The sequence below is a fragment of the Carcharodon carcharias genome, chromosome 5 (assembly GCF_017639515.1).
Source record: "Carcharodon carcharias isolate sCarCar2 chromosome 5, sCarCar2.pri, whole genome shotgun sequence".
Lineage (NCBI taxonomy): Eukaryota > Metazoa > Chordata > Chondrichthyes > Lamniformes > Lamnidae > Carcharodon > Carcharodon carcharias.
Genome location: NC_054471.1, coordinates 121,639,028 through 121,657,996, shown reverse-complemented (window position 1 = coordinate 121,657,996; position 18,969 = coordinate 121,639,028). Strand labels below are relative to the sequence as shown.

The 18,969-nt window shown below is 41.9% G+C and overlaps 1 protein-coding gene across 2 annotated transcripts in view; it reads left to right on the top strand.

The window, feature by feature from the left end:
- Positions 1–18,969, top strand: part of lama2 (laminin, alpha 2) — a 588,604-nt gene that overhangs the window by 483,694 nt on the left and 85,941 nt on the right. For both annotated transcript variants that reach the window (XM_041187590.1, XM_041187589.1), the window contains exons 42-46: positions 116–232; positions 601–783; positions 9,947–10,101; positions 10,197–10,340; positions 18,092–18,225. In XM_041187590.1, the coding sequence (XP_041043524.1) occupies positions 116–232; positions 601–783; positions 9,947–10,101; positions 10,197–10,340; positions 18,092–18,225 (733 nt within the window). The remainder of the gene's footprint in view (positions 1–115; positions 233–600; positions 784–9,946; positions 10,102–10,196; positions 10,341–18,091; positions 18,226–18,969) is intronic.

The window sequence follows — 18,969 nt, the reverse complement described above, 5'->3', positions numbered from 1 at the left end:
AGAATCAGCAGAATTCAACACAGGCAATTAGAAATGTACAAACAAATAAGTTATTTACTTTAAGAAATATATGTCATTGATGCCATCTCTTGAAATTTTTATTGTTGCCTTTCAGAAAAAGGAGATGACTTGAATAATTTACAAAATAGGCTAAACGATGGTACTGCAAAAAACAAAGGCTTGCTAAAAGCCTTAAATGATAGCCTTGTAAAATTCCACGCCATTCCCAAAGGTAAGTCTTTCTAATATGTGGCTCTTTATATTTCTACAGTGTTGCTTTTTTTTAGGATAAAATTGGTCACATTCTGTTATCATTGTTTGTAAGTCTCATCTACTGACAGAAATTATTCAGAGATTCTCCTTTGATTCTGTGCTATACTCTATTGAATGGGTATAAAATCAATGGGAAAAGTACTCAATTTTTGGCCTGTGTCTCCAGTGGACTTCCATTGGCAACATAAACTCAGAAAATCAGCTGTACAATGCCCCCTTTCTGTTTAATGTTAACTATATAGTGAAGTGAATACTTACCTATTTTATACTGTCATGTCATGTGAATAGTTGCAACTATGTAATGTGTACATTTCTTCCACACAATAGATGCAAGCACAAAGATACAAGCAGCTAAAGATAAAGCTAAACAAGCAAATGATACTGCAAATGCAGTGCTGGCAGAAATAAAAGATCTGAACCAGAATCTACTTGGATTGCAGGACAACTGCAGCAAGCTGAAAGATGACATTGCTAAAGCAAATGCTGCCATTAACACACCAGCTAAAACGAGTAAGTTCTAGTTATACTTGCCATATCTCTGTGTGATCAAAAGATGTACAATTATCACAGTTAACTTACTTCATCTTATTGACATCAAAAATCAGAGTAATTTCTCTTCAATTATAGTGCTTAAATGTGGCTGATAATTTGAGAAGTCTTAAGTAGAATGAATTTGAAGAATCTCAACCTAATTCCCACTGAGAAAATTGCAAAATACAATTCTGCTCTTACATTAGCATTAAGCTGACAGTCTCAATCAGAAAGGCAACACAGGCAATTTATTTGGAAACTGCCTATCTTGTACAAATGAAGCAGGGGTTTGTTGTAAGGATGGCTGAGTTGCAACCATTGTTGATAGAATTGATCTGCAGACACTTCTTGGGTGGAAACATTAAGTTTATTTACAATGTACTCAGCAACTACACATGTGCTTTCAACTCTAACTCTATCTCAACTGACTGCTGAGGTAGCCTGCGCTACTCTCCTATTGGTTAATACAGAACATGTGATCTTTAACAAGTGTTATTCTTAAAGGTACATTACACACTAAATAAAGCCATAATTACTACAGAGTTATTCTATCAAGTATGCGATAGTCTGTGGCGGCAATATAGCAAGACCTTTATCCAGTAGCTCATTTTAATTAGGAGTGCTTAATGTTACCACTGGTGAGCAAAAGTAGAAAATGTTCAATTTTCCTTGATTGACATTTTTCACCTTGATTACTTAAATTCACCAAAATACTTCACAAAAGAAATGTAATAACTGAGCATATGGAATATGTAATTCATTTTTATATAGGGACCAGGAATTTACTTGGAGCTGATCTCACTCCATCACTGAAATATTCAGCATGAAAGATGAGGTAGCCCACACTACTCTCCTATTGGTTACTACAGATCATGTGAACTTCCTTAGCAAGTATTATTTTTAAAGGTACATCACACACTAAATAAAACCAGAGGGCAGAATATTGCACTCATTGGGTGGGTGCGTGCCCAACCCAAACGAGCGTAAAATGACATGTGATGACATCAGTCATACGTCCCGATGTCGTTGTGCGATATTTCGGTCGGTGGGCGTATGCGGGAGTCGGCAGTGTGCCTGGTAACAGTTAACAGGCCTATTAAGACCATTAAAGTTCTACTTAAATGTCATTTTTTGCCGCCTGTCGGACCTTACGGTTGGTGGGCAAGTGAAAAGGCCAAGCAGCCTTTGGATTTTTTGAGAAACCTCATCCACAGACGGGATGAGATTTCATTCAGTGATTTAAATAAATAAATAAATAAAAATTTTCAAACTAATTTCCAACATGTCCCTGCTCATGTGACAGAGTCACATGAGGGGACATGTGATTAATATTTTAACATTTTATTTATTTTAAAAATTCTTCAGCTCCCTGAGGCAGCTTCCACTGTGCTTGAGTTGCTCCTGCCCCCACCCCGGCAGTGCTAAGCGCTGCAGCATGCTGGCATAAAACCCATGTCGGGCCCAATCATGGGCAGCGGTCGGCTTTGCAACCACTCCCGAGCCTGCCTGCTGTGCCCAGCTGATGAGGGCAAAATTCTGCCCATAATGACTACATTCCTCCCCCTTTAGCTTGCCTACACATGTATTTACAAGTACATATTTTTCAAGGCAACATAATATTTACACTGGGTAAGGAATTTACAAGTTCAGGTGGTTTCTTGAAACGTGTAATATGTTGCTGCTCCACAACTTCAGATTCTTTGTCAGGTACCTCCTTCTCCAGTGTTGCCTGAACATCAGGTGGTTTGGTGGAAACTTGCAGTTCTACATCCTTAACTCTCTTACAGGAACATCAGAAACATCTGTTCTTGGTTGAGTATCCTCGACAGGAAACGCAGACCCGGTCATGGTCACAAGTGGAACCAAAAGTTAGTAATTTGTCTTTCCCTTCCTTAAGTGGTCCACATGTTTACGAATGATCCGGCCTTCCACCTCCACGTGGTAAGATAGAGGCCCAGTCACTGCAGTTATTTCACCTGGTAACCACTTTAGTCCTTCTCCGAAGTTCTTCGCTTATACCAGTTCTCCCAAGGTAAATTTCTTCTCGCGACTATGCCAGTCATGCCTAGTTTTGTGGCCTCCCTGACTCCTTTCCACCTTCCTCTCTAAATTCAGCATTATTAAGTTCAATCTTGTCCTGAGACCGTGTTTCAACAATAACTTAATGGGTGTGACACCTGTTGTTTGTGTGAGGGGTAGTCCTGTAATGAAAAAGAAAGCCTGTTAGCTTTTTTATGCCTGCCTTGAAAGTTTGAACTGCCCTTTCGGCCAGTCCGTATGGTCTTCGACAATGAGCAGAAACATTATTCTCAGAAAAGGTCCAACATAGTCAATGTGTAACCGCACCCAGGGTCTACCTGGCCACTCCCATGGGTATAATAGAACTGTCAGTGGCAACTTTTGCAGTTGCTGACATTGCATACAGTGATTACTAAACTTTCTATTTCACCATCCATCCCAGGCCACCATAGATATCTGTGTGCTATAGTCTTCATTTGTGAAATTCCTGGATGGGCACTAGTTAGTTCAATTAAAAGTGGCTCCCTTGCCTTTGGAGGAACTAATCACTTGTGCTCCCCACAATAAGATGCCATCCCGGCTGGTTATTTCATGTCTTCTGTTAAAGTACGGTTTCATTTCATCAGATACGGGCTCCTGTGACCAACCATGCAGCACTTGTTCTCGTACTTGAGATAGGACTGGGTCCTGACTTATCCAGTCTCTGATCTGCCAAGGACGTACTGGTGAGGAATCTAAAAAAATGTAATAACAAAACAAGTTCCTCTGGAACTGGGACACGTTCATCATTTTCTTGTAAAGGCAAGCAACTAAGGGCAACAGCATTTGCGATTTGATTGCCAGGCCTAAGTACAAAAGTGTATTTGGATGCTGCCAGAATTAAAGCCCGATTAGTATTTCTGTGTCTTCGTTCCATATGCCTTCTTCTTTCTAGCACAGACTTTAATTTCAGTCTTCTTTTTGACTTCACTATTGGTGAGACTTCTCTCAGAAACCAGCTCAACTTGCCTGAGCTCGGTGGCTGAGTCTCCCAAAATTTCGTTATCTGCCTGATTCTTGGGAAAATTCTGTGAATTTTGCTTCTAAAGCCTCTTTGGCTTCATTTAGCTGATTATTCAACTCTTCCATCTCTTTTTTTTTGTATTTGTTGGCTGCTTCCTGGAAAATTGAACATTGTTGTGTCTTCTCTGCCAACTCATTATTCAGTTTGTTCAGAAAAGTGCTGAATTCTTTCTGTTTCTCTTCATACTTTTCCAGAGATACAAACTTTGACCTGAGGGAACATTGTAGTGTGTGAAGGTCTTTTAAAAGGTTTTCTTTTTTCCTGCGAACCTTGCTCACCTCGTCTTGAACTCTGCCATCTAGCAGGGTCTCTTCAAGTTTCTTCTGCTGTTAATCCATGTTTTGGCTTAAGACAGCCTGCATTTCTTCAGGTTGTTGAGTCACAGAATCATAGTCATACAGCACAGAAACAGGCCCTTTGGCCCATCATATCTGTGCCAGCCATCTAGCACCTATCTATTCTAACCCCATTTTCCAGCACTTGGCACATTGCCCAATGTGCAATGGCGTTTCAAGTGCTCATCTAAATATTTCTTAAATACATCTTAAATGTTGTGAGGGTTCCTGCCTCTACCACCCCCTCGGGCAGCATGTTCCAAATTCCAACCACCCTCTGGGTGAAAAAATCTTTCCTCAAATCCCCTCTAAACCTCCTGCCCCTTACCTTAAATCTATGCCCCCTGGTTATTGACCCCTCTGCTAAGGGGAGAGATTTCTTCATATCTACCCTATCTATGCCCCTCAGAATTACATCAGGTACCCCTCAGCCTTCTCTGCTCTAAGGAAAATGACCCTAGCCTATCGAGTCTCTCTTCATAGCTGAAACACTCCAACCCAGGCAACATCTTGGTGAATCTCCATTGCACCATCCCCAGTGCAATCTCATCCTTCCTATAGTGTGGCGACCAGAACTGCACGCAGTACCCCAGCTGTGACCTAACTAGTGTTTTATACAGCTCCAACATAACCTCCCTGCTCTTGTATTCTATGCCTTGGCTAACAAAGGCAAGTATTCCATATGCCTTCTTAACCACCTTATCTACCTGCGCTGCTGCCTCAGGGATCTATGTACACCAAGGTCCCTTTGATCCTTTGTACTTCCTAGGGCCCTACCATTCATTGTGTATTCCCTTGCCATATTAGTCCTCCCAAAATGTATCACCTTATACTTCTCAGGATTAAATTCCATTTGCCACTGTTCTGCCCATCTTACTAGCCCATCTATATCATCCTGTAATCTAAGGCTTTCCTCTTCACTATTTACAACACCGCCAACTTTTGTGTCATCTGCGAACTTACTGATTATAATACTTATATTCATGTCTAAATCATTAATGTACACTATAAACAGCAAGGGTTCCAGCACCGATCCCTGTGGTGCACCGCTCATCACAGGCTTCCAATCACAAAAACAACCTTCGACCATTAGCCTCTGCCTCCTGCTACTAAGCCAATTTTGGATCCAATTTGCCAAATTGCCCTGGATCCCATGGGCTTTTAACTTCTTGACCATTCTCCCATAAGAGACCTTGTCAAAAGCCTTATACACTCCTTTTTCAAAACAGGAATACTTCCAGCTTCCTTTTGGAATCTCAGTGGCCAATCAGGGTTGATTTCCCTTAGCCAACTTCACCTTTGAAGACTTGCCTATCAACACCATCACTGGTAGCTTTGCCAGTTGGCTGCAGAGGATATAGACAGGTTAAGTGAGTGGGCAAAAACTTGGCAGTTGGAACGTTATGTAGGAACATGGGAACATGGGAACATGTACTTTGGCAGGAAGAATAGAGGAGCTGAATATTATTTAAGTGGAGAAAGACTGCAGAAGGCTGCAGCATAGAGGGATTTGGGAATCCTTGTGCATGAATCCCAAAAAGCTAACATACAAGTTCACCATGTAATAGGGAAGGCAAATGGAATGTTGGCCTTTATTTCAGAGGGAATGGAGTATAAAAATAGGGAAGTCTTGCTAAAACTATACAAGGCACTGGTTAGACCACACCTAGAATACTGTGAACAATTTTAGTCCCCTTATCTAAGGAAAGTTTTATACTGGCAGTGGAGGCAGTCCAGAGATGGTTCACTAGGTTGACCCCAGGTATGGAGAGATTTTCTTATGAGGAGAGGTTGAGTAGGTTGTGCCTGTACTCATTGGAGTTTAGAAGAATGAGACATGACCTTATTGAAACATAAGATTCTTAGGGGGGCTTAACAAGTAGATGCTGAGAAGTTATTTCCCCTTGTGGGAAAGTCTAGGATCAGAGAGCATAATCTCAGAGTAAGGGGGCACCCATTTAAAACAGAGATGAGGAGTAACTTGTTCTCGCAGAGGGTACTCAATTTGTGGAATTCTTTACCACGGAAGGCTGTAGAGATTGGGTCATTAAGAGTATTCAAGGCTGAGATAGACAGATTTTTAATCAGTAAGGGAATCAAGGGTTATGGGGACAAGGCAGGAAAGTGGGGTTGAGGATTATCAGATCAGCCATGATCTCATTGAATGGCAGAGCAGACTCAATGGGCCAAATGGCCTACTTCTCCTACATCTTATGGGCCAGGATTTTTCAGTCGGTGTGCGGGAGTGTGCCCAACATGCCAGCACGTAAAATGACATCGGGCATACGTGCCATTGCGCAGTCTCGTGATCTTTTGTCCCGTGGGCCGGCGCTGGAGTCGGCTGTGTGCCTACCGATATTTACAAGGCCTATTAAGGCCATTAATTAAGTAATTAAGTTCAACTTCACGCCGTCTGTCCAACCTTACGGTTGGCAGACAGGCAAAAAGGCCAAGCAGCCTTTACATTTTTTAGGAAACCTCATCCACGAGCGGCATCAGGTTTCCTAAAGCTTTTACAATTTAAATAAGAAGTTTCAATGAAAAATAAGAACGTCCCATCTCATGTGACACAGTCACATAAGGGGACATGTTTCATTAAATTTTTGTTTTTTTAATAGTTGCTTCAATCTCCCTGAGGCAGCTCCATGCCTCAGGGAGATTGAAGCACTCTTTTGCGCACATGCATGTGAAAGAGCACTGGGCCCAACTCTCCCTCCTCCCCCTCCCCGCATAGATGGCGCTCAGCGCTACTACTCGCGTATTACACTGGGCAGGCCTTAATTGGCCCACCCGCGTAAAATGGCGGTGCAGAGCTCTGAGGCCACCCCCTCCCGCTCCTGCTGAGCATGCCCAACATGGAAAATATTCTGCTCATGGTATTATGATGGACAGTTACTCTGCTTATGCCTTTTACTTGAATGCCTTCACCCATATGTTTTGAGTTTGGCAGTTGTTTCTTCCAAACTTAATTGGTGGTCACCATTATTCAGATATCTGAAGGCATGCTCCCCAATTACTGTAGTGGAAGCTTCCATATCCACTCCCATTCTAACAGGTTTGCCTTTACTTTCATTGTGGCAAATATTGGTTCTGTGTTTCTAACTTTCAGATTAAAGAATGAGTAAATGTCTGAATTTGTTGTTTGTTTCAGGCTCTTCTATAGTGTAGATTTCATTGGGCTCCTTTTGTTTACAAGTCTGCTTGAATCTTTCCTTGCACTGCCTCATCATATGTCCATTTCTGTGACAATAATAGCATTCAATTTTTTTTAAACTACCAATTGCTAAAAGACTGCTTGTTTCCACCTCTATTAAAATGATTCTTTTGTTGCTAAGTTATTTTTCTTTATTCTTCAGCTAGAGGGGGCTGTTTCCTGCTTCTCGGCAGAGCCCTGCATTTTCGCACCCTTTTTGGCTGGGGTTTCCTGCCGGATGTGGAGGACAGTGCCATTTTACACACCCTGTATTGCTTTTGAATCTCTGACTGCACTTTTCATGGCCAGCACTAACTCTAGACCCTTATTGAAATCTAAATTCACTTTAGACAATAATCTTTATGAATAGTGTCCTCATTCACACCACACACTAAGTGATCCCAGAGTATGTAATTTAGAGTTGCACTAAACTCACAATGTTCCATTAGCTGCTTCAACTTTGCCACGCATCATGCAGTTGGCTCACCCGGGGCTCTATTTCACGAATTAAACCTGAACCTCTGCATCGTGACTGAGGGCTTTGGTTGAAAATGACCCTTCATGAGGTCCACCAATTCATCGAAATTCTTCGAATCTGGGGCACTGGGTGTTGTCAAATTTCGAATCAGACTATAGGTTTTGCTCCAACAAGTACTCAAGAGGATCGTTCACCTTTTCTCTTCCCCCATAATCTTTTTTGCTTGAAAAAAAGAGCATGAAGTGTTCAATGTAATGAGACCAAACGTCTGCAGCTGGTTCAAAAGGATCAGTTCTCCTAAATTGTGGCATTTCGAGAGGATTACCTCTTCAATTCTAACAGAGCTTGCTGCGCTACTCTTATTGGTTACTACAGATCATGTGATCTTCCTTAATAAGTATTATTCTTAAAGGTACATTACACACTAAATAAAACCATAATTACTACAGAGTTATTCTATCAAGTATGGGTCAGTCTGTTGTGGCAATACAGCAAGAGCTTTACCCAGTAGCTCATTTTAATTAGGAGTGCTTGATGTTACCACTGGTGAGCTAAAGTGGAAAATGTTCAACTTCCCTCTGTTGACATGTTTCACCTTGATTACTTCAAAAATTCACCAAAATACTTCACAAAGGAAATGTAATAACTGGACATATAGAATATGTAAATCATTTTTATACAGGGACCAGTGATGTACTTGGAGCTTATCCCACTCTATCACTGAAATATTCAGCGTGAAAGATGGTGCAACTCACTTCATAATTTCCTGGAAGCTTTACAGCGTAAGAATAACCAATACTGTAGATGTTTCAAGAAAATTTAGGAATGAGGTAAATGTGTAATCACCATGATATCCAAACCAACATAGTGAATTAGCTTTTTTATTTACATTTAGTCTTCAAATGTATGTTAGTAGCAGGAACTTCCAGATTGAGGATTTGTTGATCATTTTCTTTAAACTTTTATTATTTTGCACCCCATTTGCCTCAAGTATATTATCAGCTCCATTTTCACACTTTGTATGATGTCTAAGTTAAGTAACATTTCATTTGTGGTTTTGCACTCAATGTTCTCAGGATCATTTCAGTTTTCTCATTTTGCCCAATGCCAGTGTAGTCTGCATGTTATTCTGGATCCCCAGAGAAGATACAAGCATCACAAGGATAGTTTTTGCAAATTCATGCTGCCAACAGAGATTGTTGTCTGCCAGCGGATCATATTCAGAGTTTGATTTTATATCCATTAAAGTCAATGGATGACAATCTTGTGGCACCTGTGCCCAAAAGCCTAACCTATGCTCCCAGTGGATGAGAATCAGTGAGTTCATAAAATTATACCTAAAAAACCAGAAGTTCCTATTGCTCTAAACTTCAGCTCCACCCAGAAGCTTTAAGGAGTGGGGATTTATTCCTGATATAATCAGTTACATTAAGGAGTGCGTCAACAACTGCACAAAGAAAACCGAATACACAAAGCAGAAAGTTTCCAGAAGCAACAAAAATCGCAATATTGTGGCATGTTTCCTATCATTAAAACTCAGTGCTTTTTAAAATTACATAGCCAATCCAAAATACTCATGTTAAATATAGGAATGGATCATGGCTTTTCATGTTGCTATATATCTCAAAAACCTTCACATTTAGCAATGTTCTCACTATAGCAACAATGTAACTGGGTGTGAGGAAAAGGGCAAGGTATGGGACGGATTTTTCAGGTGGAGATTGCTCAACAAAATACTGCACCGACCTTTTGTACTCACCCAGATGGGGTCCAGTTTAGGGATGGGAACGTCTCTGAGAGTTTAAATAAGTTAATGTTAAACAGGTTTTAGACATCTTCTGTAGGTACCATTATTCTTTATCTGCAGATGGGAAGTTGATAAGATCCATGGGTAAGTTTGTGTCACAAACTTCAGTTTGAAATGATAAAGACTATTATAATGAGTAATCCCCTTTCTTACAAAAGATGTATCAAAGTGAGTTCATAGGTTTTAATTCTGAATAAATGATGAAACAATAATTTGTACATTTATATTTATTTCTCGTCACATTAAGTTGCTGATGCTGATATGAAAGTTAAAGAATTGGAAGACAAGACAGATAAGTTGCTGAATAAACTAAAACCTATCAAAAATCTTCAGGACACTCTAGGCAAGAACATCTCTCACATCAAAGAGCTTATAAATCAAGCCCGTAAACATGCCAACTCAGTGAGTAACTTGATCAATAAGACAAATATAAGTTCAGTATTTTTCTTAACTTTGCTACTCTCCATTCAATAACTATTTGTTGCCACTTATTTTAGATAAAAGTATCAGTCTCATCTGGTGGTGATTGTATCCGCACTTACCGTCCTGACATAAAAAAGGGCACCTACAATTCAATTGTTCTGAATGTGAAGACGTCAGAGCTTGAGAATCTACTATTTTATCTTGGTAGTGCAAAATATGTGAGTATGCTTTTCCAGAGCAGACTCTGGATTTTTGTCATTTTCTTTATTGCCTTGAAAGTAAATTTTAACATTGAACAAAATTTTGGGGCTGCTAGTCGAGATCTTGTGCTGCATCTGCAGCACTGGTGGCATTCCAAGTGCCCTGCATACCTATGAAGAATGACTTGATTTTGCTTGATAACACAAGGCCAGCTTAATAGAATATTTATCTGGAGTTTCAACCGTATCACTCATGATGTGGTCAGAGTTGCAGGAGATGGTGGCAGAAACTGGAATTTCAGGCAGTTGCCCTTAGAGACACTGGGATTTTTCGGGATAGAAGAGCATGTGCCTGGGGTGTTATGGGGATGGGAACATTGTTCACAGCAGTGGCAGAAGAGTAGCGTGGGCATCAATGTTAGCACTGGTTCCAAATGGGATCTGTATTACCAGAGTGCTGGTCAGGTGTTTGTTCTTCTTTCTCCCCCCACCATTTCACTTTCTCAAAGCCTATTATATTTTCATCTTCATTCAGTTCTGAAGAAAGGTCCTTGACCTGAAACATTAACTCTGGGCTGCATTTTACATGCCCCCACCTGCCCCCGGCCCCAGCCTGTTTTTGACAGGTAGGGATGGAGGGCCACGTAAAATGGGGCAGATGCCCACTCCACCACCTCCCCACCCACCCCTTAGCTCACCCCCATAATATGAGGGATGGTCGTGTGTCGAAATTGGCAAACCACTTACCATGTTTAAATAGGTAATCAAGCGTTAATTAGGCTTGTTACCAAGCTAATTGACCCGATAATACACAGCCCACGCCATAAAACATTCGGCGTTGGCAGTCGGATGGAAGTGGGCAGCCCGATTTTTTTTTTCAAATTAATCTCTTCACAGGGCGGGAATGAATGCAGGGTTCTATCTTCAGGCGCTACCCTTTGCGGATCGGAGCAGCCAACCTAAGATGGAATACCCCCTTTCTTTCTTCCTACCTGCCTGCAGCCTTAAACCTATTTCCCTCCAACCCCACTCCCTGACCTGCCCAAACCCTCCCTGGCCATGACCCTGGACTTACCTGGTTCCAAGGATCCATGACCTTCTTCCTTTTCCTCTTGCAGTCCTGGCAGCAGCCACTAACATGCTTTTGCAGCTGCTGGGACAGATGGAGCTACTAGCCAAAGGATTAGCTGGCAGCTTCAGAGGGCAGGGCTTTCTCCTCAGTAAAGGGCCACTTGGCCCTTGTCTAAGCTGCCCACAGCACATCACGGCTACAGGGTAGGTGGGCATGGAGTGGGTCGGCTCCATGCTGACCTTGCTTCCGGGGGTGGGGTATGGGGCCTGGGGACAGCACGATCTCTCTGCTCCCATCCCCTGCCATCCCCTGCCCCCAAGTTAATCAGCCCTGTTTCTCTCCCTGCAGAAGCTTCCCTACCTCCTGGTCTGAATTTTCAGCTCAGCGGGCGGGTGCGATTGGTGGTCTCGGGAGTGGCCGGGAAATGGATGGCCGACCAAAATCGGCCCCCGACCGCCGTTTCACGCCAACTGGCCAATTAAAGCCAGCTAGCGTAAAACGCGCTGGAAAACTCAGCACTGCCGGGGTGGGAGCAGGAGGATGGCAGGAAATGACGTTTCTGCGGGTGCCGGCGAGGGCTGAGGGAAAGCTGCTGACCCAAAAACCATGAAATAAAGTTTTGAAAATCAGAACAACAATTGTCCAAGCATCACAATCGGTCACCTGAACATATACATTATAAAATTGTTGAGCATAGATTTTTATGTTTTTTGATTTAATAATGGAAACCTCATCCCTCCCTTCATGAAAAATGCAAAGTACGCCTGAGCTATTCACCCATCTGCCAACTGTAAGGTTAGATGGACCATGAAAAGTAGTCAATTGTGCCATTAATGGGCTTAATTGTCCTCTTAATTGTTGACTGGCACGCTTCCGACTTTTGCATGCGCCCGCCGAGCGAAATATCGGGGGATGATGTCAGGACGTTCATCTGATGTCTTCTTGCGTGATTTTACGCTCAATCAGGTCGGGTGTGCGTCTGCCCATGGGACATAAAGTTCTGCCCTCTGAGGATTTCCAGCATTTTCTGTTTTTATTATAAATCTTTAATCTTTTTCCTCGTGCTCCTACCTGGTGAAACCCCTGTGGTTTTAGTAGAGATCAGGGTGGCTGCTCAAATTCCTCCTTTGATGGCTGAGTTGCTCTTGGCTAATGTCCTCTGGCTTTTGAAGCCTGTGACATATTGCACTAATGACTGCTTCCCCCAGATCTCTGCAGGTGCTGACTGACGATGGATGCAACAAATGAGAAGTGGAAGCACTTTAAACAAAGTCCCACTTTCGAGACCACTTTCACCATTATCCCTGTCAACCTTTTTGCTTTTGAGACACCCCACTCTGAGATTATAAAAACCCGGTAGCACCAGTATTTTAACTATACAAAAATAAGTTATACAGTTAAACATAAAAATATTTATTTTTATTTTGCTTATCTAATGTGAAATTTGTTGCTGCTGCTGAGCAACATTTCTGCCAAATGTGAAGGTATTTTCAACAAACACAGATATTTCATGCTTAATATTCATCCTGGCTTGGCTATGCTTAATCTTGTGAACTGTTCTCGAGGTTAGGAGACTGTCACCAAGGTTGGTACACTGTAACTTTGAGGTTAGTGAACTACCACTGTGTGGTGTGTAGGTTCTGTGTGATTAGCAGACTATTGCTGTGTGGTTGGTAAACTGTTACTAAGTTTGGTCAACTGTCAATGTGAGCTTGGTAGATTGTCACTGTGATGTTGGTCGACTGTCATTGCGTGGTTGATAGACTGTTGCTGAGGTTGATAGAATAGTGACGTCAGTCACGAGGGGTTGTCAATTGAAAATTCCCATTCTAGCACAGAGGAGAGATGTTGGGAGACAATTCCATAGGCAGAGGATTGTTGGAACACGGAATGCTTTGGGATTAGGGAATTATTGAGACAAAAATCATAGTATCTTTTAATGAAAAGCAAGATGAATATTTGAAGCAAAGAAAAAGGGATATGATGAGAGAGCAAAGAGCCAACTGCACCATTTTAAAATGGTTCAATTTATAGCAAATTCATTTTTTTGAGAAGCTGAGCTTACCAAATTTAGCATGACTGCTTTAAAAATGAGTTTGTCCCCATCTATTGACTGAACAATCAAATTGCAATGTCTTCAACCAGGATTTTTTTCAGCACCTAGAATGAATCCTTTCTTTGAAAGCCGACTGCTGCGTTTTTAGTAATATTTATATTATTGGGTTTGTTTCATTTGAAGCAGTTATGTTTGAAGCCAACAATGGACAGTTCACAAGGACTGACCATTGACCAGCAGTTTCCAGCTCTTTATGTCCTGTGCGTGTTTGGGGTCAGGGACTGAAGTGATACCGTACTAATGTCAATCGGTTACTTGGCTGAAAGGTAAAGCATGGATACTTAAGGTGTTTTCAGGGTTGGCATTAAATTTACTTTTTAAATTTATTCATTCATGGGATGTGGGCTTCGCTGGCTGGGCCAGCATTTATTGCCCATCCTTAGTTGGCCTTAAGGTGGTGTGAGCTGCCTTTTTGAACCGCTGCAGTCAATGTGGTGTAGCTACACCCACAGTGCTGTTAGGAAGAGAGTTCCAGGATTTTGACCCAGCGACAGTGAAGGAACGGTGATATATTTCTGAGTCAGGATGGTGAGTGACTTGGAGGGGAACTTCCAGGTGCTGGCGTTCCCATCTATCTGCTGTACCTGTCCTTCTAGATGGCAGTGGTTGTGGGTTCGGAAAGTGCTGTCAAAGGAGCCTTGGTGAATTCCTGCAGTGCAGCTTGTGGATGGTACACACTGCTGCTGTTGTGCGTCGGTAGTGGAGGGAGTGAGTTTTTGTAGATGTGGTGCCAATCAAATGGGCTGCTTTGTCCTGGACAGGGTCAAGCTTCTTGAGTGTTGCCTGGACGAGTGCAGTTCCTACAAGTGGGGATGGTAGATGGTGGACAGGCTTTGTGGAGTCAGGAGGTGAGTTACCCATCGCACAATTCCTAGCCTCTGACCTGCTCTTGTAGCCACAGTATTTATATGGCTAGTCCAGTTGAATTTCTGATCAACGGTAACCGCTAGGATGTTGATATTGGGGGATTCAGTGATGGTTTTGCCATTGAACATCAAGAGGCTATGTTTGAATTCTCTATTGTTGGAGATGGTCATTGCCTGGCACTTGTGTGGTGCAAATGTTACTTGCCAGTTGTCAGTCCAAGCCCGGATATTGTCCAGGTCTTGCTGCATTTGGACATGGACTGCTTCAGTATCTGCGAAGTCGCGAATGGTGCTGAACATGGTGCAATCGTCAGCAAACACCCCCACTTCTGACCTTATGATGGAAGGAAGGTCATTGATGAAGCAACTGAAGATGGTTGGGCTGAGAACACTACCCTGAGGAACACCTGCAGTGATGTCCTGGAGCTGAGATGACTGACCTCCAACAACCACAACCATCTTCTTTTGTGCTAGATCTGACACCAACAGGCGGAGAGTTTTCTCCCTTAATCCCATTGATGCCAGGTTTTCTAGAGCTCCTTGAGGCCACACTCTGTCAAATGCTGCCTTGATGTCAAGGGTAATCACTCTCATCTCATGTTGGGTGTTCAGCTCTTTTGCCCATGTTTGAACCAAGGCTGTAATGAAGTAATCAAGGCTGAGTGGCCCTGGCGGAATCCAAACTGGGCATCAGTGAGCAGGTTATTGCTAAGCAAGTGCTGTTTGATAGCACTGTTGATGACCTCTTCCACTACTTTACTGATGATGGAAAACAGACTGATGGCCAGGTTGGATTTATCCTGCTTTTTGTGTACAAGACATGCCGTGGCAATTTTCCATATAGCCGGGTAGATGCCAGTTTTGTAGCTGCACTGGAACAGCTTGGCTAGGGGCACAGCAAGTTCTGGAGCACAAATCTTCAGTACTATTGCCAGAATATTGTCAGGGCCCATAGCCTGTGTAGTATCCAGTGCCTTCAGCCATTTCTTGATATCATGTGGCGTGAATCAAATTGGCTGAAGACTGGCAGTTAGACTTTAGATTCACTTCAGTGTGGAGACAGGGAGCCGCTGTGCCGGGGGTGGGGGGGTGGGGGGGGGGGGTCGCAGACTCCCACCTGAGAAATCCTGGGTTAGGTCACGGTTTTGTACAGTTTAAATACATTTTTAGGTGTCCAGTTATCTAGGAGAAATTAGGATCATTGAGAGTACACCGCATAGGTTCACCATTAGAGGCTTAGGGTACATAAGAACATAAAAAAAATAGGAGCATGAGTAGTCTTTGACCCTCATCTGCCATTCAATACAATCATGGCTGATCTTATTCATCTTCTGCCTTAACTCCTTTCCTGCCTGGGGTCATTGGTCCAGTGCTATGAAAGATCGTATGGTCTCAGCAGACGCATTCTGGTTAGCCCGTTAGTAATGGACAAGAGAAGCGAAAGCTGGTACATCTGTCAATGCAGTCAGTCTCATCACTATTCTATCAACCTTAGTGACAGTCCATCATTCACACAATGACAGTCTACCATACCCACAGTAATCATGTACCAACCTCACAGTGAACTCTACCAACCACCAACAGTCTACTAATCAGACAGCATCAGCAGTTTTATTGGGCCTGCTACAATAAATACTATTGTTACAAGGGCTAATCAGAGGCTGCGAATCCTGCAGCAAGTAACTAACTACCTGCTGGCTCCTAGTGCTTGTCCACCATCTACAAGACACAAGTCAAAAATGTGATGGAACACTCTCCACTTGCCTGGGTGAGTGCAACTCCAACAACACTCAAGAAGCTCAACACCACCCAGGGTAAAGCAACCTGCTTGACTGGCACCCCATTCACCACATTAAACATTTACTCCTTCCACCACTGGCACTCTGCGACTGCAAGTGTGTACTATCTGCACAATGCAGTGCAGCAACTCACCAAGGTTCCTTCACAGCACCTTCCAAACCCGCCGCCTCTAATACCTAGAAGAACTATGACATCAGAAGAATGGGAAAGCCAGTCCCTGCAAGTTCCCCTTCAGTTGAATACCATTCTGACTTGGAAATAAATCACTGTTTCTTTACTGTCACTTGGTCAAAGCCCTGAATTCCCTCCACAGTGCTGTGGGTGTACCTCCATCATGTGGACTGCAATGGTTCAAGAAGTTGATTTACCACCATGTTCTCAAGGGCAATCAGGGATGGGCAACAAATACTAGCCAGCAATACCCACATCCCATGAATGAATAAAAATAAAGTACTCTACATTTACAAATCACTATTATATTGCAATAACAAACAGAAGTTACAGGCTGTTAAACCAATTTCTGACCTGTAATCTAAATCCCCACAGTGGTCTTTCATGTAGAACAGTCAGATGCCATAGGAAAGGCCAGGTATAACAGATAGTGGCTTACTATAGTCCAACTGGGATATTATATGAAACAATACATTTTAAGCATTCAGAGTCTCTAGTTTGTGAAAAGTTTTCAACTTTAAGATTTTATTTGGAGAGTACTATGAAAATAATAAGAGCTGTGGAATTTCATGGGTTCTCTTAATGCTAGTACTTAAAGTAAATTTATAGAATATTAGCTGTGTGGAATAATATACTATAAGCTTTAGGCCAATTCAACTATCTTGCACTGCCAGTGGAGTATGAGTTGGGATTAGAATTACAGCATGTACCACTAATTCACAAAACAGTTGTTCTGTTTGAGCATAGTTCATTGTGGAAGAATGAAGAAAGCATTTGTATTTATATTTTCACATCCTCAGGGCATCCCAAAATGCTTCAGAGTGAATAAAATACTTATGGAGTTTAGTCACTGATAATATATAGAAGTGCGACAACCAATTAATTCACAGCAAGGTCCTACAAATAGCAATGATTGTCAGTTCACTTTTACTGATTTTGCCTGAGAGACAAATGTTGATCAGAATATCAGGGGAACTCCTCTAATCCTCTTCAAATAAAGTCATGGAATCCTTTATGTCCATCAAAGAGCACAGATTGGTCTCAGTTTTATATCTCATGAAAGATGGCACTTCTGCCAGTGCCACACTCCCTCATTACTGCACTGATGTGCCAGCATAGACTATATGCTTAAGTCTTTCAAGTGGAGCTTCACCCTGCAACCTTCTAACTCAGTGTCAGTGTTACAGCTGAGCCAAGAATGTGTGAATGCATGTACTTTAAAACTTAATAGAGAAATCAGTACCAAATGGGTTAAAAGAATTGTGGAATATTAATTGATGAATCAATTATCTATTTAAATACTTAATGTTAGCATGTATACTAAGTGAGATTTCCAAATTGCTTGTTATAGATAGAGAATCTGAATTTTTTAATTGATTTGGCTTTGAACCAGCAGCATTGTGGTGGAGGCAGATTCAATTGTGGCTTTCAAAAGATTGGATAATTATCTGAAGAGTAAAAAATTGTAGGGTTGTGGGAAATGGCAGGGGAGTGAGATTGGCTGGATGGCTCTTGCAGAGCGCTGGCAAGGACAGAATAGGTTGAATGGATTTTTCTGCATTGTAACCATTCTATGATTCTATGTCCGTAGCCTATATATTTTAAGGAGCATTTTGCACATTGCATTGCTGTGTTTGAAGATTTTGCATGATACAGATATTGCTTTCTCTGAAAAACAATAAATCAAAGTTTTAGTGTGGTTCCTAAATTAACCTTCAACTTTGATTTTACTATTATTCAACAGACTGACTTCTTAGCAATTGAGATGCGAAAAGGCAAAGTCAACTTCCTGTGGGATGTAGGATCTGGTGTTGGACGTGTTGAATATCCAGACTTGATCATTAATGACCAGTACTGGTACAGAATTGAAGCCTCTAGGTAAGTTTCACACTTCTAAATTTATTTCTTCTGACTAAATCTGTTTCTCAAATCATTTGGAATGCAACTGTGAATAGGCATTCTTTTATTTACACTAAACTATGGCATTTCAAGACTTTTTTTTACAAAGTTCCACTCCTGATGGCAAGAACTCTCCTTCATCAAGGGCGTATACTAATAAAACCTGCTCTTCAACTTATCAGTGGTGTTCTTCTTTCACAGAGTTTTAAATATCCAGGTGGTTGGTCAGTATAGTAATATGACACTCTGTCTGTAGTATGTGAGGGCTTGGTGCTACGAACCGGAGGGAGGTTAATTTAAACAGCACTAATTTCTCCTCACCACCCATCCATAAACAGAAAGGCGATTTGATTTGTTTCCCTCTATAAGTGGTGGCATATTTCCCAACACCTCGGTTTAGATATGATCCAATTTTCTATTAATAACCCCACAGCAAACTCGAAATAGGATGAACGCAAAGAGTTAGTTTATTTGCATACAGTCAAAATGCAAAAGTGGGTTTTCAATGTCCCCCTCGCATTCAGATAGTAAAGAGAGGGATAGAGAAAAGAAAGATTGACAGTACTGAGACCACAGAGGAAAGAAGTATGGTTTCATGCGGGTTGCAGAATCCAGATTCAAAGTCCAGTACAGCATTCCTTCATGGAGGTCATTGGGTTGAAAGCCAATGCTGATTAATTCACTTTTCCGATGGTGATGACCGTACCCGGTGAGATAGATTTA